The sequence below is a fragment of the Lotus japonicus genome, chromosome 4 (assembly GCF_012489685.1).
Source record: "Lotus japonicus ecotype B-129 chromosome 4, LjGifu_v1.2".
Classification (NCBI taxonomy): domain Eukaryota; kingdom Viridiplantae; phylum Streptophyta; class Magnoliopsida; order Fabales; family Fabaceae; genus Lotus; species Lotus japonicus.
This window is the reverse complement of record NC_080044.1, coordinates 31,911,339-31,933,541: the sequence shown is the minus strand read 5'-3', so window position 1 is coordinate 31,933,541 and position 22,203 is coordinate 31,911,339. Positions and strand designations below refer to the sequence as shown.

The window sequence follows — 22,203 nt, the reverse complement described above, 5'->3', positions numbered from 1 at the left end:
AACAACCTTAACAATATAACATCAAATCAGTTATCAACCAAAACATCAGAAGCAAATATTATTGCCCTATAATGCAACTATATGCTGCAACCAAAATGGATCGATCAATAATGTCTCGCAAGACGGGACAGAGCGAGGAACGGACTCCCCTGAACTATCACCAAATAGCGCCCATGAAAGACGGGACAGACGGAGAACGGACTCCCCTAAATGCCACTTAATAACACCCATGAAAGACGGGACAGTCATGTGAAAATATCCACTCCACTGCCACTTAATAACGCCCATGAAAGACGGGACAGACGGAGAACGGACTCCCCTAAATGTCACTTTACAACGCCTCGAAAGACGGGACAATCCCGTGGGACAAACCCACCTCATCGCCACTTCAAGCAAACCAAAACATCTCATCCAACTCAGTGGTCACTCAAACAACAATCTCAAATTCAATAATCAAATCAACAAAATCACATGTTATTCATATTATCAACAAACATACGTCTCATCAAAATGCATACTAACTCAGCTCACTATTTCAACATAACAACAATCAAGGTATCAACAATAACCATGTCTTATCCACTAGAAAGCAGTAATGACAGAAACCAGTAAACGGCCGAAGCCTCTCAGAAAACGGAGACACACGTCTCAATAAGTTCACTCGGCCGAAGCCTTCAGAAAACATTTGGCACAAGCCTCAAAAACAGTCAACATAAGCAAGCATACAACATTGCAAGCATACCAACATTTCAATCAATTGCCAATCAAGTTTAAACAACTTCATCTCAAACGCAAGCAGTGCGATAAAAGCAGGCAAGACTCAAAGACACTCTAAAACTGAGTTACCCTTACCTTAGCCAATTTCTCCATCCAAGCTCAACATCCCAGTCCAATCCAAAATAAAGCTCCCGAACTTAGCAAGTTCCCCGGGTGTCCTCCTCAGTTGTGAAACCTCACCAATTGCTCCAAAGTCTCTTTCCTCAGCTCAACTCGTTCCAAACCTTAAGCAAAGTATCATTGCTTAGTCGCTAAGAGACAATACAACTAACAACACTATCAAAACCCGAAAAGAAGCTTTCGAAGCTCTAGAGTTTGACATTTAGGCACGAATGGACAATAAGACATGTTTTCGCTAAAACGCGCATAACTTGATCTACAGAACTCGGAATGACACGAAACCACAACCAAAATTTCGACAACAGAAAGGACTATGCTATGGCTCTGTCCATACTAACCCAAAAATTATTTTTGGACACGGTACAGCTCCAAAAAGTTTCGGCCACTTTAGAAAATAGGGCTTCCGAACTTTTTCTTCGATCTAATTTAATTCCTAGGTATTCGTAGGTGATATCTAGGCCAGGGAAACTCTCAGAAATATTTAATGACTGAAAATACGACTTAGGGGTATTTTGGTCAAGAATTAATGACCAAAAACTCAAAATTGAAATTCTGAAAAACAAAATTGATGGGGTTGTTTACAACGACGTTTATAGCACTTAATCTCAAGGGTACTAAGCTTGGTTGCGACTTTTTGATAATAAAGTAAGCACATGTGGAGAAAATGGGTTTTTAGTCAGTTTTTCAGATCTACGGCGACTCGGTGAAAATCCGAACGATCCGACAGTGATTATAGCATGTTGGGTTGCAGTAGAAGATAGTTGAAAAGAAAAATCGAGGTAATCAGACATTTTTACAAAAAGCTCAAAACTTTGAGCACATAAATAGATAGAATAAGCCGACAGAAAGCAGAAATAGAAGTAAGATTAAGCATCCTTACCTCTGTGCCTACGCGTAGCTTCCGAAATCAGGACGATCGGGCAAGAATTGAAAAAGCTCTGCTCCACTCTCTCTCTCTCTCTCTCTCTCTCTCTCTCTCTCTCTCTTTCTCTCTCTCTCTCTCTAAGCTTCGGCCACTTTGGGAGAAAATGAGATATTTTCTCATTTTTTCCCTTTTTATAGGAGAGGGGAAAATCCATAAAATCGATATTTCGCGGTTCCGGTCGTTTTGGTACTTTCATCTGCTGATAAAAATTGAGTATTCGGCGACAGAATGTCGAAACTCAAATCAAGGTTCTTTTAATTGAGGAAAACGTCTCAAAGACGGTGTGAGTCGATTTATGCCGAAAAACTACTTTTTGCAGTCGACGTCGGATGGAAAAACTTCCTTCTGAAGAAATGTCTCAATTGCTGAAAGAATTGTGACAACGCGGATGGAAAATTCGTTAAAAGCTCCGAAGAGAAGAACTCTTCATTCAGGGTCTTAATTAAAGTCCCCGAGAAGTTAAAGTCTAGCTTCGACGAACTTCCGGGAAGCAAAACCTAACAAGCGTACAGTCCAGGGTTTCGTATCGAAACACTGGTCATGGGAAAAATACCTAGAGATTCTTATTCTCCCTTCAATTCTAAAATTCTCTTAAACAGTGCTCTAGGAGCGGATATAGCCTTTTTCGGACACTCTCGACCGTAGTCGGGTGCGAATATGGCTTTTGTTATTATTTAAGCTGACTACAGTTTCAACCTTAAACATAATTTGAACTTAATTATTATATAAATAGTTTTCGTGACTCGTAATAGGATTCGAGTCATGAAAATAACATAAAACAATAAATATAATTACTGAATTAATCAACACGAAGAAAGTAAATAAATAATCTAATTATTTAATTCGGGGTCTTTCAGCGAGGACTGGAGGGAAGCTCATTGTCCACTTGTTATCTGCTTTTATAAAAATAAGTGCAAGGGTGAGTCATACGCAACTTTGCACAATAATATACATCAGATAAGATAAGCGTTAAAACTCAAGCCAACATACCATTAATTACACACATGTTAGCAAACACAAGTAATAATGCAATATGGTTAAGTCCACCTTATATCTCCATCCTTCGAATTGAATTCTCTCAATACTTCGTAGGAAATGGTGAGTTCATCCCCAACCTTTTTATTTATTTTATTTATCATGTGATGAGTATGATTTAAGGGCCCGAAGCTATCGCTTCGTTGTCTTCGGAAAGTCGTCTCGGGAACATGGACACTCCTTACAGTCCACTCTTTACTGGACAATGATCGCTCAGTAGCTCACAGACAGAAGTACACGACTATGCGGTCCCTATTACATCACATCAGGCCGGCCTTTCCGGACCCTGCCGGTAGCTGATAGAGAGGTGGGGCCATCGCGTAAATCTCGGGTCAATTCATCTCTGAACATGACCACCTTTAGCGTCTCTGTATTCCCACTCTCTCAGTGGTAGTGACAGTACTTTCCTACACCTTATTGCTCCTTAAGTGTGTTTTCAAGTATCAATCGTCTCCCCCTTATACTTCCAGTAAGTTTCTAATAAATTAGAAACAAGCATCTGCTGCCTTACTTTTCAGTAAGTACACCATAATTATTATAGAGGTGGGATCTTTAATAAGATCAGGTAGTTTATGGAATACAAGCGGGAACTCTAATCTGCCATTTAACGGTTATGTACTTTTAATTGCTTAGAGAAAAGGGCTCACTTGCCTATCCCATTATTATTATTTATTTATTTACTCTATCTATCCTATGGGTAACCCTAAGGAGTTATAGGTAGGTCAATTTTTAAACGCAAGTACCAATAACTCATTAAATCAGGGATTATCCTTTCCCTCTTCCCACTACTTCAGATGCTTCAATGTATCAGAGACAATCCTGATACCATGCCATTTAGGCTCATTAATCCTAACTACCACTATATCCCATAGCGTAATGTCATCCCTTTCTAATGTGCATCACTTCAAGCATGAATCACAATCATAGCAATTCAGCACAACACTTCATCCAACTTTCATTCTTCAAACACAACATTCAATCATGCATCCATTAACACCTAAGCAAATAATAATATGCTTTCTATCGTAATAACGATTAAATTATGAGTTGTGTACCAAGACAAGGTCTTGTATAACTCCCCTTACCTTTAACCTTTACCAACTAAGGATCTTGTAGGTCTGAGATTGTTCCCTCTGCATCATTGATTATGCTAGGGTTATGATTGGGGTAATCAAATTATCAAATTATTTATTATTATTACCATTATTATCATTATTGTTGTTACTATTATTATTATTATTATTCCCTAAATCACTAAACTATTAAACTAATGTCATTCTAACCTAATCTTGGCCTTGACCAATTGAAGATATTACCTTGTATTTTTAGGTTCACTAATCTGTCCTTAATATTATTAAGCCATTTGTCCACTAATTTTAATTCAAAACATTATCATTTTAATTATTTTAATTGTCCAAGTCACATTATGAAAACTAAATCTATTATTAAGCTACAACTTCTAAGTCCTACCTATTATTCCAATGGTCTCAGGTTCTGTTAGTCACAAGTTTCCATTCTCAGCTTATAATCAGGTTCAGAATCACTTATTTTAAGCACTTAATTCAAAGTCTACTTGCAAATCAAGAAATCTATAAACTGGGCCTAAAACTAACATCTAAGGGTCCATTCCTATAGTTTTCTACCTCCTGAGTTCAATTAAACCATCAATTTTAGCTTCTGGGCACTCTAACAGTACCAATTAACGATTTCAAAAGCTGCCCGCGAGGTGAAATTGGGGCTTTCCATCTCAGGGCTTAATTGCTACAATTAACTATCCTAAAAGCTCCTACGACCTTCCAGTAGTGCAGAATGATCAATTTGGCACATCAATTTGTGGCCATTTGATCAACTCGATAGCTCATTTTGAGCTTCGAAGTTCATTAATTGGTTCCATCAATTCACAACGATTCAGGTCCTAAAACTAGTCTAAAGCTTCCTAATTATGTCCTAGCATGCTTAAGGGATCAATTTGGAGTGAAAACGAGCTAAAACGAGCAAGTTGCAGAACTGACTCGCCGGCGGGCATAGGTTCTTGATCTACATGCTTTGGGGAGTTGAATGGTGGTTGTGGGTGCTGTTGAAGTGCTCTGAGATGAGAGAAATTGCGAGTTACAGGTCGGGGACTCGCCGGAGCTTCGCCGGAGATGGTGAAGTTCTGGTTTCTCGACCAAAGCTTCGCCAAAATGACTTGATTCTCTTCCTCTCCTCTCCAGTAACTCAATGGAACAAGAATGGGGACCTAATTCTCTCTGGTTTGAGAGATTCGAAGAGATGAAGTTCAAGAACTTCCTCTCGGTCTCTCCCTTCTCTCAGGCTCTCTCTTCACTCTCTCTGGGTTCTAAGGCACTCAATGTGATGCTAGTAAGATGCAGAGTCAAGTGGTACCCTTTATATAGGTTGTAGGTTGATTATCTCACTAATCCAAGCTTAAACATAATCAAAGTTGCACCACCAATGGTTTTTCATGCATGGGGATTATCCTAGGGCTTGGGGTTTCGTAGGGGAAGCTTGGGAAGGTTCAGAAGCAATCAGAAGTGAGGTTGGCAAAGTGTAATGGCTGATTTCATGCCTAGGTCATTTGCACACAAAACCTAAGGCTCCGATTGGCCAATTATTTTATTATTTTCCATGTCGGGACAAAGCTGATGCAACATTATACTGGTTTTGGTCTGCTAGTGCTGAATTAGAGTGTATTTCTCTTCTCAAGGTTCATTGTCATCTCTTTTGAGTGGTTAAGGTATCACTCTTTTTGGGGTTATTACGACCATGTCTTTGGTACTTCTATTGCCGGGTCGATTTAAAGTCGAATGACCGATGTCTCAATTTACGTGCAAACAAGTACTACAATAAAATATCACACATACACGCATACACACACATATATATATTTATATATATATATATATATATATATATATATATTATACGTATATCATATAGTATAGTTATACTATTAGCTCATATTCACCTATTTCGACTCTCTAGGGTTTCGCGTCGCCTGTGAGGTCTTTACCTGGTTGGTGGCATGTTACACATGTCCCAGACGTTGTTGTGTCATCTAGCAGGACTTCTACCCCTGCCCCTGTGAGTAACTCTGGCACTAAGGCCATTATTGCTTAATTGCAGGATGTTTCTAAGGCTTTGCAGGAGACTATCAAGATCAGCACTGCTAGGAAGCTGAAGGTATCTGCTCCTCAAGCTTCAAGAGGAAGAAGGTCAAGCGGGTGAGCCAAGTGGTGCTGCTACTGCCACTCAGGAAGCAAGCACTGAAGAAGAGTGAGGATCTAAAGAAAGTGCAGCAGAGACTGAAGAGGAATCCAGTTCTGAAGATTAGCTGCGCGTAGTTTGTATTTTTGCACCTCTTTCTTTTGTTTTGGCTGTCGTTGTGCACCTTTTGCCAAATTTGTGTTAAAAAGGGGGAGTAGCTTTGTGTTGCCGTGAAGACTATGTTTTGTTTATTGGTTGCTTTGGTCTGTAATAATTTTAAGACAAGCTCAAGACAAAGGCACGTATTTGGCTGGTTGTTTCGCTACTGTATACTTCTTGATACTTGTTGGATATTCAGTATGTTCTGCTGCTATGGTCTTTGTTCCAACTATGTTTATGAAGTTCAGCTTACTTCTTGTTGGTATGAATGCATCATTTGAAGGGGAGTTATGCTACAGAGGGGGAGTGTTGGTTCTCTTGTTTATCCTCTCTGGTTCTCAAGTTGTTTTAGACAAAATTTTACAAAGGGGGAGATTGTTGTTACTTTGTTGTCTTGCATTTTGTCAAAAACAATCGGATGTCGAAGCCGATGCTGTGGCATCTGATTCTGTGTTGCTAGGACATCCGTCCTCTGCTTGAAACGTGATTGTGGGTCCTTGAAGATTTTATGAAGATATGTTTTTGTAGTTACTTGAGGATCAAGTAGCTGTACCATAAAGGTTTTAATTGTGGGTTGTTATTTGTTGAAACAATCTTTGATAAAAGATTGGTTTCTATCTTTACTTGTGCAATACGTAACAAGATCTATCATGATTGTGTTTTGAATTGTTGTTGCTGCAATCTGTTACTTCAGCCCACGCTAACCCTAGAGCCCATGCTGCCGCTGCTGAAGTGTATAAAAGGATGAAGACCTAAAGCTTGAAGACTACTGAAGCTAATAGAGAGATCAAGTGTTTTAGGATTGTTCATTGTTCTTTGTCCTTGTTACTTGTGATCATACTTTGCTCCCTGATTCTATAAAGAAAAGTAGTGATCTGTGTTGTTTGATTCTTCAAACTCTGATTGTTAATTGTAAGATACCAATCACTATGGCAGTGACTGAGAGAAAGTGAGAGGGGCTCTCATACTTAGGTTGAGATACTAAGTAGAAATACACTGGGTAGATTAGGAAGTGAACTATGAATTGTGGTGTCCATGAGTGTCTGTAAGTCCTGAATCTTGAGATAGTGGATTTCCTTTCTTTGGGTGCAAACCCTCCAGACGTAGGTGAAGTTTTTCACTGAACTGGGTTACCAATTCTTGTGTCTTGTTTACTTGTGTTTTAATTACTGCTATTACTGTTAGTCGATTGTCGAACCTGTTGTCCCAGCATCACATATGACATTTGTTCTAAGGGAACCTGAATTTCACAGATGAACTCATGAGTTTCTCCTTGATGCTCTAACCTAAGCAACACCTATCGATGCCTCGCATAGATAATTCTTTCAAATCAAAAGATAAGCTCAATTCCTTGCATACTTAAACATTTGTTTGAAGCCTTAAGCATGTATATTCAGGCCAACAAACCCCAACCCTTCCTCTATTCCTAGCAGCCAGATAGAAGGGGTAATCCCAAATCAGTTCCCTAATCTACAACTTAACTTTTGTCCTCATTGTAGAAAAGCATAAAGCAAGCATGCATTCCAGCTTAGATTGAAATTTAGAAAATGGGATTCAAGGATAGAAGCAAAACATATGAAATAGAACTTGGGATTATAACCTAAATATGAAATGTCTTACAAAAATCTCAAAACAATAGAAGAGATTAGCCAAGCATGGCTCTGGGCTAAGAACCTTGATTAAAAGCCTGGATGCCCTCTCACAAACACCTAGATGCTCCTCTCCCTCTGAGTTTTACAAAGTATGAAAAGATCAAAAGTATACTGAAACAAAACAACTAAAAGCTATTTATTGGCAAAAACTGTCGGGGCAGGGCGCTCGTGCGCTATATGTGGGCGCTCGAGCGCCAACTCCATGAAAAGCCATTGGACCAATTGGCGCTCGAGCGCCAGTGCATTTTTTCACTGCTTCCAAGTTTCTGTTTCTTTTGGCGCTCGAGTGCCAGTTGCTCGCCATAATTCCCTTCTTCAACACTCTTCAATGCACCATTCAAGGCTCTTAGCCTCTTAACCTTCCTCCTTCTTCAGTTATAACCTGCCGACCTTCATCAAAACACTAGGAGAAAATATCAAGAATATCAACCATCTAATTGCACAAGGGACCCAAAACCAATGATAAATGCTAAAAAGACTCAAAACTACACTAAAATACAAAAAATGTCCCTAAAGAACCACTAAATCACCTAACACATGCAAATGCACAACAAAATGAGAAAATGCATGAAAAATCATGAAACACTACATGAGACAAAAAAAGACTACAAAGAAAATACCCTAAAAACTAGGACAAATTTTGGGTCATCAGAAGCTTTCGATCGCACAATTGTCTTGGTGCCCTCGTGCTTATGTAATTCATCGTCCCTTAGATAGGTCACTCAGGCAGTTTGTTAATTCGCGTTGGCTACCATTATTGTGTCTTCTTAAGAGCATAATCGTGTGAGTTAGCCGCAATATCGTATAGTCGTATAGATTTTAGAGCCGACTGGAATAGATGCAGTTGGTATGAGATATCCTAGTAAGAGGATAAATCCACTCGGCATATTCAAAATCCCAAAAGGGTGTAATATATTCAAGGCACTAAAAGAAGCAAAATATAGAAAGCTACATAAAATGAGATATCAAGAAAACAAGATAGTGCATAAAGAATGTGATATTACAATGGAGAAGCATAAAGAATAAGAATACTTATGGCCTATTGGAGGTCTCGGAAAACATCCAAAGAAGGGGAGAAATGAGTTTCCTATGCTCTCCAATAACACCACCTTTGACAACTCGGTCGATAGAAGAACCTTCAGGCTTCAAGCCAGGGTTCAGCATAGAAATTTTATCAACAACATTCTTAAAGGAAATAGAACACCTATCAAAAGGGTATTTTTCGAGAAAATAATTTTTGGAGTTTAATATTTCCAGATGACTATGGAGCTGAGCGTTTTTGTCTTTCTCAGCTTGAAGGAGAACAACAATACATTTACGTTGGTCTTTTAAGATGGAAAGTTCCTCAGCCAAAAAGTCCTTTTGATTTTCCAAATGAGTAAGCAAAAGGGACTTAAGACCAAAGAATCTCAATGTCACAAGCATGCTTATCGTTCTTCTTTGCTAGTCGATATAGCTAGAGGGCCAGATCCTTATTCCTCTCGGGGAGACTGAAAAACTCAAAAGCCTTCTCGGACAATTGACGCTGAAAGGTCGAAAAGACCTCATTTTAAAAGAGATAGACGGTGGTAGCAAGCAACAATGAGCCATATATCATCGAAGCTCCTAGAAGCTCCGAACCCTCCTAGAAGCTCTAAACCAAGAATTTTTGGAGATGAGGTTCTCTATGATATTAATATGTGAAACACTCTGCATAACTTAGAGTTTCACTTCTGACGTGATAACCGAAAACTTGAACTAGTGATGTTTCAGTTGTAGAAACAATTTCCGACCAGAATTTGTGAATTAAAGCTCGACAAAGAAGCTGAGCGGAAATATAAGCGAAAACACAAACTATTATTCATATTATCGGCATGCAAGAGCCCAAGAGATATCATACATTGCAAAAGGATCCCCACAAGACTCAGCATCCTCACATGTCAAGTTGGGGGCTCCTGTTTCGATCAGCTTTTAAGCCATAAGGCCTAACGACGTCGCCTCCGACCCACGAGGGTTCGCTCTTAAGCAGACATCATAAGAGTGACCTGCACGACCTGGTACAAGAACATACCACCCTTGTCCAACAGGCAAAGTGTCCGAGCGGCCTTACAAATAGTCGAGATAAAACAATTAAATCATGACGACACCAAGCAAACCATGAGCTCAAAAGCTCCACTTAAGGACTTCCCTTACCCTTGTAGAGATATTGAACACAGATATCGACCTTGTATATAGAAGTTTTATCATTCATTTACATAACATTGTATTTATTCTTAGCATTACTTGAATTCTTCTAAGGCTCATGAATTCCTTCCTTGCTCAAACTGACTTGAGCTTCGGGGGCTCTTTTTCCCTATGCTCAAGGCCAGCACCACCACACTCTTAGGCCAACCACGATTGAACATCGTCGTAGAACTCAAGGATGAAAGCCAGTTCTGACTTTCGGAAGAGCACTTGTGACAAGAGAGTGTTGATGTTGTAAACTCAATTGAATCTAAAAGTAATTTATTTTAGAGTTTCATTATGATGCATTGTGTCAATGTAAATTTTACACTGACATGCAATCATTCAATGCCACTGAGTAAAAACAATTACATTATTTTTTTATTATAACTAAATTAGAAGCCTACTTTTTGATGTGACAACCAACAATTGGATATTTGTGTATAGATTATTTACATTGTCAATGCAAAGATATTAATGTCTTTATTTGATTACAAAACATGTTAAAACCATGAGGAGCATTTCATGTAATGAGTGTCATATAAATATGTGAAATGACAAAGCATGTCTGGAACACTCTTCAAGTGAGGAGTCTTTTGTTCATATGAGACCGTTGTAAATCTCCTTATATGAGATGTCTTCTGTTTAGCAATAATAACTTTGAAAGACTTCCCGAGAATTGTGTTATGCAGAAGTCATCTGATACGAAGACTTCTAAAGAGCAGGCCAAACCAACCAATTTTTCAAGTTGCATTGTTCTGGTTTTTTTTTCAGTATTTAAAAAAAGACAGTTTTTTTGGGTAAATTATGTGGTATCCATAAAACATTTTGGGTATGGTATCCGCGTTGAGTAATTTAATATATGATTATTATATTTTTGTGGGTAAATTTTACATTTTTGCATTTCATTTTACTATTCAATTAATTTCATCTCATGAAATTTATTTTTTAATGAAAAATGGTTTAGTTATAGAGATGAACGATGATGGTTGAGATGCACGCAAAATGATCATGATTGACGGATGAATAAAGCCTAAAAAAACACAACCTACAAATCTCATGTCTCTAAGAATGAAACGTTGCGTTATTACGATAAAATAACATCAAAATTATAACTTATACATGCTTCTTTATTATTGAATTATCTCATTTTGGATACCATACCTTAATTTGAGTTAAGGTACCATATAAACACCATTTTTTTTTTAGCCATCAACTCTTTACTTAAAAAAATCTTAACTATTTATTTAAAATCCAAATCAATGGCCTGAATTGTGGTGTAGAGGCGGAAGAGAATTTTGGTATGTTTTGTTGTTTTGTCAATCACGGTATCCTTCAGTTTTTAAATCTCACGGTACTATGAATGCAATTGCGCAACGTAAAATCATACACACCTAACCAGACAAACGCAAAGTACATGTTGTCATGGACTACACAAAAAGTTCCCAGATGCTGCTGGTTTCAAGTTTCAACACGGAAACTGCGGCCCTTCATCTCACTCAACTCTTATGTCTCTAACTCTTACCACTTGAGCTATCGTTCGGGGACGAAACTGTGGCCGTTGATGCAACAGCGCCACCAATCACTCTCCTTCTCCTTCATCAGAGCCCAAACAACTACCACACCTCGAAATCCTAGTGACTGTGTCTACACCAAGAACCGCGAAATCGATGCTTTCATAAAATCCAGGGACCTGAACTCTGCACTTGCAGTGTTCCACACCATGCCACTGCGTGACACTGTCACCTACAACTTGCTCATCTCCGCGTGGTGCTTTCCACCGGAACAGGCTCTTCATCTCTACGGCGAAATGGGTCTGCTCGGAATCAGAGAAACCTCAACCACGTTCTCCTCTGTTTTAGCTGTCTGTGCCCGTTCTGGGTTCCATAGAGAAGGTGTTCAGGTGCATTGTAGGGTGGTCAAGTTTGGATTTTTGTCGAATGTGTTCGTTGGTGGCACGCTTGTTGGTTTCTACTTGAATGTGGGACTGAGGGAGGTTGCACGGGAATTGTTTGATGAGTTGCCTGAGAGAAATTTGGCTGTGTGGAATGTGTTGCTGCGTGGGTTTTGTGAACTGGGTTGTGTTGAAGAATCGCTTAATTATTACTCTCGGATGTGTTTTGATGGTGTGGAGCCAAATGGGGTTACATTTTGTTATTTGCTTAAGGTGTGCAGTAACCATAGACGGTTGAATGAGGGGAAGAAGCTTCAGAGCTGCATTTTGAAGATGGGTTTTGTGGAATCTAACATTTTTGTTGCCAATGCTTTGGTGGATTTTTACTCTGCGTGTGGGTGCTTGGTTGGTGCTAAAAAGTCTTTTGAAGCCATTCCGGTGGAGAATGTCATTTCGTGGAACTCGTTGGTTTCTGTTAATGCAGACAATGATTTGTTATGTGATGCTTTGGAGCTATTTACTGTTATGCAGCTGTGGGGACAGTCACCATCCGTTCGCTCATTGGTGGGTTTATTGAATTCGTGTAGCAGAGCTGAAGAAATCGGTTTAGGGAAACAGATTCATTGTCATGCTCTAAAATTGGGTTTTGATGAAGGGAGTGTGCATGCCCAATCTGCTTTGATTGATATGTATGGAAAATGCAGCGACATTGAGAGCTCTGTAGCTGTATTTGAATCCCTTACCAAGAGAACTTTAGAATGTTGCAACTCATTGATGACCTCTTTATCTCATTGTGGTGCCACTCAAGATGTGGTGGAGTTGTTTGGTTTAATGATCGATGAAGGTCTTATGCCAGATGAAGTAACCTTCTCCACCACACTAAAGGCATTGTCAGTGTCTGCTTCAGCAACCTTCACGAGCTCCCAGTTGCTGCATTGTTTTGCATTAAAATCTGGAGTTGAAGGAGATGCTGCGGTTGCTTGTTCCCTTATGGATGCATATTCTAGATGTGGGCATGTGGAACTTTCTCTTCAGATTTTTGAGACCCTTTCTTCCCCAAATGCTATTTGCTTCACATCTATGATCAATGGATATGCCCGAAATGGAATGGGGAAACAAGGACTCGCAGTTCTTCATGCTATGGTTGAGAAGGGCTTAAAACCTGATGAAATTACCTTCTTATGCGCATTAACCGGGTGTAATCACACGGGAATGGTCAAGGAAGGAAGAATACTATTTGACTCGATGAAATCTGTTCATGGGGTTCAACCAGATCAGCGGCATTTTTCATGCATGGTGGATCTTCTTTGCCGCGCAGGACTTCTACATGAAGCTGAAGAGTTACTGCTACAGACACCAGATAAAAGAGACTGTTTTATGTGGAGCTCTTTGCTGCGAAGTTGCAGGAGCCACAAGAATGAAGAGGTTGGAACAAGAGCAGCACAAGTGTTAGTTGAACTAGACCCAGATGATCCTGCAGTGTGGTTGCAAGCTTCAAATTTTTATGCTGAGATAGGGAATTTTGATGCCTCAAGGGAAATCAGAGAGGTTGCTCTAGCAAGGAAGATGACTAGGGAGATCGGTCATAGTTCAATTGAGATAAGACAGTGACGGCGGAAAATAGAGTTCCTGAATTGAGGAAGCATCTTGCCCATTATTCACACAAGATAAACAACCATGACAAATTTTTCTATACTGATGAAGATGTTTCATGAGATGATAAGGTCTTGTGTATTTGGGTTATCCTCCTATCTAAGGGAAAGAAGATTTCCTTTGCAAGGAGTTTTTGGGGGGCATGCCAAGAAAATGACGGTCCCCACTTTTGTTACCTTGTTGGGTGTAACTAACTTATGACTTCCTAGAATAGAAAAATGAAAAATAATTTCCCCCATTTTTATGTATGACATTGTATTTATGCCTATAACCGAAGGGGTTGCTCGAGTGGAGCATGACAGTGTGTCGTTTCTAACAGTCTGCAGGTTGAGCCCCCACTCATTCCCTTGATGTGAGGTAAATGTAAGTCTTATATGTAAGTACTCATTGAGCCCGACAACTTTTCTTGCCTCAAACGGGAGCACCATCCTCTCACCCTAAATTTTTTATTAAAAAATAAATAAATTTTATTTATACCTATATGCTAATGTAATTTAAGATAGATTGGAATAGGAAAAAAGACTCCTCACTTCTCTTTCAGGCGGCAAAGTGGAGATAGTGCAACCGTTACTATTACTTGTGAGTTTTGTAATTGATTGATGAGTAAAGCAAAATACTAGAAAAACTGTTAACTTGTACTTTAAGTGTGGGCATGTAGAAAATGTAGTACCTTCATCCACTTTCAAGCCAAGCCATAACGCCCTCCAAATCCTTCATTTTTCACAGCTAATCTATGCATATAAATTATAACCAAGGTATTCATTCTCATTAATCAAATCAACCCGTCCTTGCAATACAGCCAACAGAGGCAAAATGGATAAATTCTTCTTGGTTTCCTTACTCAGTTTGCTGATAGTGGCGGCTCACAGAGCTGCAGCTGGAAGCATGATGTGTGACAACATTAGCATTCTTGAAGAACTTAAAAACATGGATATTGAAGAAGAAACTGAAGCAGAACTTTCTGACATCCCTTCATGGAGAAGCGAGCGCGGTGGCAAGGTTCTTGTGAATGTTGATAGCTTTGGTGCTGCTGGAAATGGAGAATCTGATGACACTGAGGTAAGTTATTTCATTAGTTACTTTTCAAATAATGCATATCATTGATATGTAGTCTTTGCTCAATGCACGCAGTTGACAATGATGAATAGACTAATTATTTGGTGATCATGTTTTTGTCCATTCTCTTTTCTGCTGGTGTTTATCAGGCTTTTCAGAAAGCATGGAACGTTGCTTGCTCTACACCAAAATCTGTTCTCCTAGTTCCCCAAGGACGCCGTTACCTTGTTAATGCAACCAAATTTAAAGGGCCTTGTGCAGACAAGTTAATCATCCAGGTGATCCACACACAACCGTTTAGATTTCATAATACCAAATTTATCTGCAAGACCGTGTGATTATCCACAGTGTATTTCTATTTCCAGATTGATGGAACATTGGTTGCTCCAGATGACCCCAAAAACTGGGATCCAAAACTTCCGCGGGTTTGGCTCGACTTTTCTAAATTGAACAAAGCTGTTTTCCAAGGCTCTGGAGTTATTGATGGCTCAGGAAGCAAATGGTGGGCAGCATCTTGCAAAAAGAACAAGTCAAATGTAAATTTGTTCACAACTTTGTTTGTTGTCTTTGTTATTCTGCAAGTTTATAAAGACATTACCTGCTGGCAATAACTCTGTTTCTCTTCCTATTGTTCTTCCCAGCCTTGCAGAGGTGCACCAACAGTAAGAACCGCTTCCTTAACAACAAGTGATGTAGTGCATGTTTGGTAACTCGTTTGACAACCATGGTAAAACTAAAATCATGGTGGACAGAACAACTTCCCTTTGCTATTACTGCTATCCATTATGATTTTGGGTTCACGGTGGTTGTCAAACGAGTTTCCAAAGATATAGTCTATATTTCTAGCAGAGTTTTGCAAGATTACCAAATGTAGTTTAACATTGAGGGGGTGATTGCAGGCATTAACCATTGAATCAAGCTCAGCAATAAAGGTGACAGGATTAACTATCCAGAATAGTCAACAGATGCATTTTACCATTTCAAGATGTGATTCTGTTAGAATTTATGGCGTGAAAGTGTCAGCACCAGGAGACAGCCCAAACACTGATGGAATTCATATCAGTGAATCGACAAATGTTATTGTACAAGACTGCAAAATCGGAACAGGTTCTAAAATTGAACATTGGTATTTTTGTCAAGTATGTTTCATTTTTCAGAAAACTAAAAACAATAATGAGGTTTACCCTTCAAGAATCGAAACAGAGAGACAAAACAGCTAACCTGGAAAAGGAATAAATACTAAAATATGATTATAAGTTTAAAACTCGTGTAACCATATCCACGTTTCTACAAATGAGTGTTGCGTTCCAGAAATAGAGATTATAGACAAAGGATAACCTGATAGAGTCCGAAATTTATCAGATTGACATTGCATTAGATGGAGAAGCATCTAGTCGATCTCTAGGCGGTGCGTATGAAGAAGTATTTGTTCGGAGAGACATAACATTAGATCTTGGTCAGGAGGAGCATATTTTTTTTTTTCTGGTTCTTAGGAGCATATTTAAACTTTAAAGCCTATATAGCTTTCAGATTGGCCTACTTAATTAATTTAGATAATATAATAATTATAGAGATTAATTTCTATGCACCGACGGTGTAAATAAGTTTTACACCATCATTTAATCACATCCCTCCATTTTGTTAGTTCATAATTAATTTTGAATTTAATAATATCTAAAATAGAAAATGGAAGGTTATGATTGAATGATGGTGTAAAACTTTTTACACCGTCGGTGCATAGAAATTAATCTCATAATTATATATGATTATTATTGTTTTTTTTAATTATGTTACACTTTTATCAATATTTTCAAATTTTATGTTTGTTAATCTACGTTAAAATTTCAACATATAAGCTTAAATAAATATTTGAGTCTAATATTTATTCAAACTTAATTGAACTTTTAGTCCATATAATTTTACAAAAGCGTTATTTTGATAGTCTTTGTTTCAATTTCTCCAATTAAGTCTATCTACTTTTAAAATTGATCAAATTTGGTCCAAAAAACTAACTTGACATCAAATAATTAAAGAAAGAAACCACAAGGGGTGGCACAAGTGGTGAATGTGCATTTCCTTAAGGGATTTCACCTAGGCTTCTGACCCGGGTTCGATCTCATCTGAGGTCAAAAATAAAAACCTTTGTGGCCAGGGACATCACTACCGTATCCCGAGCCAGATTAGTCACGTGGAGCCCCTTTCCCCCGTGGAGACTGGTGGCCAAAGAAGAAAAAAAAAATAATTAAAGAAAGAAGTTTATGTGAATTGAAAAATATTACTTGAACGACATGTTAAGGTAATTTATGTCATTTTTCATGCCAAAATTGTAATATATGTAATTTTTTCTATTAGTTATTCGATGACAAGTTCACATCAATATCAATTTTGAAAGTTGAGAGATTTAATTAGAGTAATTAAAATTATACGGACGAAAATCATGCATTTCTAAAATTAACAAAAAAATGTTATTAAGTCATTTATTTAAAAATAGTCTTGTAGCCTATTTGGAAAACTTTTAGATATATTTACCTATCCTATTACAAAATAGGTTTTAAATAGTCTCAAATAAATAAATAAAACTCAGCTTTTAAGTCACATTAGATGTTTTAAAAATGTGAGGTCACACCATAAAATAGCCCTACAAAAAGTAAATAGTTCAATATACTAATACCTTAGATTTCGAATGTAAGTCAAATTTGGCATTAACCTGACCTATTTTCATGTGTTTACCATTTGATATTGTGTTATATCCAGGAGATGATTGCATATCAATTGTTAATGCTAGCTCTAATATCAAAATGAAGAGAATTCATTGTGGACCAGGACACGGAATCAGGTATCATTAAATTTGCATGCCTCTATTTAACAATAATTCGATGTTTTGTTTTAACAATTAACGCATGGATTTATTTACAATATTATTTAAAATTATTTAAAAACTATTATACTTTTAATGAATATTAAAAAAAATTAATTTTAATTATTATAAAATTAAAAATATTTATATTGAGACATTTTAATAAATATTATTAGAGTTCTCTTTGTGTAAAAAGAATATATACTGAACTTTAATAATTAGCATTGAAATTGTTTTAATAATTCATTATTTTTTTATATGAAAAATAATTATGTAAATTTGAAATATTTCATTTGAAATAAAAAGTTTTAATATCATCAAATAAGTTCTAATAATATGTGTGCTATTTATAAAAAAAGGTCTTTTGAAAACAAACAAAGAAGTAATTTTAACTTTTAAAATTATAATAAATTATAACTTTAATAGCCCTTTCAAAAAAATAATTAATAGCGTAAAATATGCATTCTCAAGTAATTTGTAATTTATTCAATTTTTTGTATTATTTTTCTCTGTTATGCATTCTCAAGTCATTTTCACTAATATATAATGGATCGAATTATTTTTTTCAAATAATAATCACATACCTTATAGCTCAACTTTTAATTTCAAAACTAACTTGTCTAAATTATTTATTAATAATTCATATTTTATTATTAATTAATTTTTATTTTTAATATATGTTCATATATGAATATATTACCTAGTTTCATTTTATGAGTGTCTAATTTGTTTATAAAGGCAAATTTTGGTTTTTTATTATGAAGGATAGTGAATAATTTCTATGAAAAATTAAAAATCATGAGTTAAATTTTTTTCAAGTAGGTGAATATTTTTACTATTGTATTTAATGCTATATGGTTCAAGTCTCATTTACATATGTATATAGATTCAATGTTAATGACTTGAGAAAAATGCTCTAACTTCATATATTTGTAACCACAAAAGTTAGAGTGCTAATTCCTCACAAAAGTTTCCTAAGCAAAATAGTAAGACTATAAAAAAATTTCATTTATAATTAATATATATATATATATTAATAGATAGCATGAGAATAAAATGAGGTTGTGTCGATGTCGGACTTCTTAAAACTTGAAAGTTTACTTAAAATAATACCTCATTGACTCATAGTGATGTTTTTAAATTGGTTATAAGTCAATTTTTAAGTAGATTTATAAACTTAAGTCATTATATGTCTGTCTCTAAATGATAGCTCAAGTAGTAAGAGTTGGAGACATATGAATGAGTTGGGGAGGTTAGTGTCCAGGGATCAATCTCTAGAGGGTAAAATTTATGTTTCTGATGCGCGCACTAAAAAATCATTATAGGTCAACATGTTTAAACTTTTTTTTGGTACACATGTTTAAACTTTAAATCCATAAATCATTTATATAAATTTTAATATATTATAAGAAAATGTAATTTAGCAATAATAATAATAAAATAAACATATAATTATTATACTGTATATTTTGCGTGAGCTATTTTCTTATTCTTTGATGGATAACAAACTCAAACCAAAACAAGATTGTTCTATATTATTTTTCTGTAAACCCTTTTTGAGTAAGGTAGTTCTTTTTTTCTTTTTCTAACACCACTTTTCCCAGCATTGGAAGCCTGGGGAAAGACAACTCAACCGGCGTAGTTACAAAAGTGATTTTGGATACAGCATTTCTCCAGGGCACCACCAATGGCCTCAGGATAAAGACTTGGCAGGTAGTGCTCTCAATCTCTACAAATTTTTGGCAAACAATATCTGTACTGCGTCATCAGATCAGTTATTTTAAAAAAAAAATAATAATCTCTCAGTAAATCAGAATATCATTAACACTCATTTCACTTTGTTAAAACATCACTATGGAAAAACCTCTGTTTATTGAAAGTTTTAGTTACACCTTTTTCATTGAATGCATATGATAAAATGTTTATATGAATATTTATTCCTTCTTAAAATACTAAATTGAAATTAATCATCATTAGATTTTTACCCTTTTTCATATAATTGTATTAATCAAAACCATGAGACGGAGCATGTTCCTTCAGAAGGTTGTGTGTTTGATTCTCACTGTGTGATTAGTAAGTACTTTTATAAGCGACTTGTGGCTCAAGAGGCATGTCTGACTCGTAATGGTGACCGGAGTCAAACTCACTCAAACGTTCATCCATTGAAAACAAATCAAAACCATAAGATGTAGCGTGGTAGTTGTTCACCTCTCCTCTTTAGTTATGAGGTCAGGAGTTCAATATTCGCTCATGAGAATTGAGCACACTATAAATATGAAGGTTAAAACATAAACAAATTTGTTAGCAATACAGGCAATTCATACATCTGAAAATGACTATTTTCTTTTATTTTGCTGGCAAGTAGGGAGGTTCTGGATATGTTCGAGGGGTGCGGTTTCAGAATGTGAGGGTGGAAAACGTATCAAACCCCATTATCATAGATCAATTTTACTGTGATTCGCCCTCCACTTGTCAAAACCAGGTACATAAATAAAACTAATACATTAAATTTTAATGTGACATTATCATGTTAAGTTTCGACATGCGAGGATCCTGATCTCATAGCAACTGCGCGCTTCTAACCAATAGTTAATAATTTTGTCAGTCATCAGCATTGGAGGTGAGCCAGATCATGTACCAGAATATAAGTGGGACAACAATGAGTGGTAAAGCCATTAAGTTTGACTGCAGTGACACAGTTCCGTGCAGCAAATTAGTGTTAAGCAATGTGGACTTAGAGAAACAGGATGGCACTGTGGAAACATACTGCCATTCAGCTCAAGGTTTTGGCTATGGAGTAGTTCATCCTTCTGCTGATTGCCTTAATTCCAATGATAAAACATCACAAGCTTCTGTTGATGAACCTGAATCTATTACTCAGGACTATATTCGTCACACTGAACTATAAGCTGGATCGCTCTCTATACATGCTTTATACAATAACTCTTTGATTATAATTTATTTCAAAAGCAGTGGTTTGTTTGTTTGATGAGGCTTGAGGTGAGGTCAGAGACAAATCAAGGGATGTCTTTCTTATTAAATAATTAGAAACTACACTGAAATTTATTCCAGAATGTAGAGAATTATATTGCAGCTTGTATCATCAGCATAAAATCAGATATGTCAGTTTTATAGTTTTAATTGAGATTCTTACTTGAATCCTAGTATTATGTATGCAGATTTGTATAATGAATATTTCATGGAAGCATGTTTAAGTAACATTTGTTTAGCTGCATTTTATGTTTCCAGTTGACTTTTGTTGATACATGTCATAAGCAAAAGTTTGTATTAGGCCTCCAAATGAAGTATTTGTATTTCCTTCTCTTAACCTCCTTTTCAAGTAACAGAAACAAAGGGTATATAACGTTGCCAAAGAACAATGAGACTTCATTCACACTTTAATTCCACACACATTAAAAGTGAGATAGGAAAAGAAGTGAGAGAAGTGAGTGATATAATAAATGAGATAATTAACTAAGATTTTGGTCCCTACAAATAGGAAAATTTGTAAATTTCAGCCCCTTGCCATAGTAAAGTTGGAACAACATCCCTAAAGTCTAAGAAATAGACAATTTTTTAGTCCTTCCCGGAGGCTGAGCACTAATGACTGCCAAGTGTCATCATTGGTCCTATATGCTATTGTCACGTGTTTAATGAAACTAGCGTGACATATATGGATAAGTTTCAATTAATATTTAAATTCCACAAATCAAAGTAAAATTATTTATTAAAAAATAATTATAATAATCTTCTGGTATAAAAAAAAATCTTCTTCAACAAAAACTTCAATAAACATTTGTACCCGTCCATTTTCATCTTATGTTCTTCCTCTTCTTCATGTTTCTCAAGTGGAGAATGGGCGAAGTAGAAGATGGAAAGAGCAAGTGGTTCTATGAAGCTAGTGATCAGTTGTACAAGATCCAAAAGGATAAAGGGTTTTGAATTATAAGAGAGCAAGTTGCTTTCTCGGGAAGATGAAATTTAATGATTGTGTTATGATATTAGCATGTACCAACTAAAATCGAGAATGCAGGGGCAAATACTTACACTCGAAATGGCTATTTTTATATCAACTATAAAGGTACGAATAACATGATAATCGGTCTGTGAGTGGCTAGTCGTTTGCTAAATTAGGGTAAGTAGCCTAATGAAAAGAAATCTTGCATCTGGACGAGATTTATGGACAAATGCAAAAGCCTAGACTTGAGACGAACATATTACCACGTATAAATTCAGAGTCTAGGTTTGAACATGTGGGCATTGGTTATGGTTCCTCCTCTTAAATGGAGGAATACCTGTTACAAGCTTGGAATGAGCCAATACAAGGAAGATCAGTCTTTCAAGCTGACTAATGCTCCGTTTGGTAGAGTAGAGAGAGATAGAGAAGAGAGAGTAGAGAAGAGAGAGTTTGAGTAGAGAGAAATAGGTGAGAAATAGAGTAGATTTTGAGGTTGTTTGGTATGATAGAGATAAAGGAGAGAGAGATGAGTAATAATGAGGTGGAAGAGAGAGAAAAAGTTAACTTTTGATTAAAAAAATATTTTTTTCAAAAAAAAGTCAAGAAAGCAAATAGTGGCGGTTCCACTAACTGCACACAAAAAGCATTTAAAAACAATAGTGGCGGTTTGAAACCGCCACTAATTGCACAGCAGACGAAAAAAAAAAA

The 22,203-nt window shown here is 36.5% G+C and overlaps 2 protein-coding genes across 2 annotated transcripts; both read left to right on the top strand.

The window, feature by feature from the left end:
• The first annotated feature begins 11,367 nt into the window (after positions 1–11,367).
• LOC130714115 (putative pentatricopeptide repeat-containing protein At3g05240) lies at positions 11,368–13,862 on the top strand. The gene has a single exon (XM_057564002.1). The coding sequence runs from the start codon at positions 11,441–11,443 to the stop codon at positions 13,580–13,582; it is 2,142 nt and encodes a 713-aa protein (XP_057419985.1). The 5' UTR covers positions 11,368–11,440; the 3' UTR covers positions 13,583–13,862.
• A 423-nt stretch (positions 13,863–14,285) lies between these two features.
• Positions 14,286–20,791, top strand: LOC130714116 (probable polygalacturonase At1g80170). Its single transcript, XM_057564003.1, has 9 exons — positions 14,286–14,683; positions 14,830–14,958; positions 15,046–15,216; positions 15,322–15,342; positions 15,580–15,787; positions 17,435–17,516; positions 19,142–19,250; positions 19,903–20,019; positions 20,143–20,791. The coding sequence occupies exons 1-9, from the start codon at positions 14,438–14,440 to the stop codon at positions 20,443–20,445; spliced, it is 1,386 nt and encodes a 461-aa protein (XP_057419986.1). The 5' UTR covers positions 14,286–14,437; the 3' UTR covers positions 20,446–20,791.
• Positions 20,792–22,203: the final 1,412 nt, after the last annotated feature.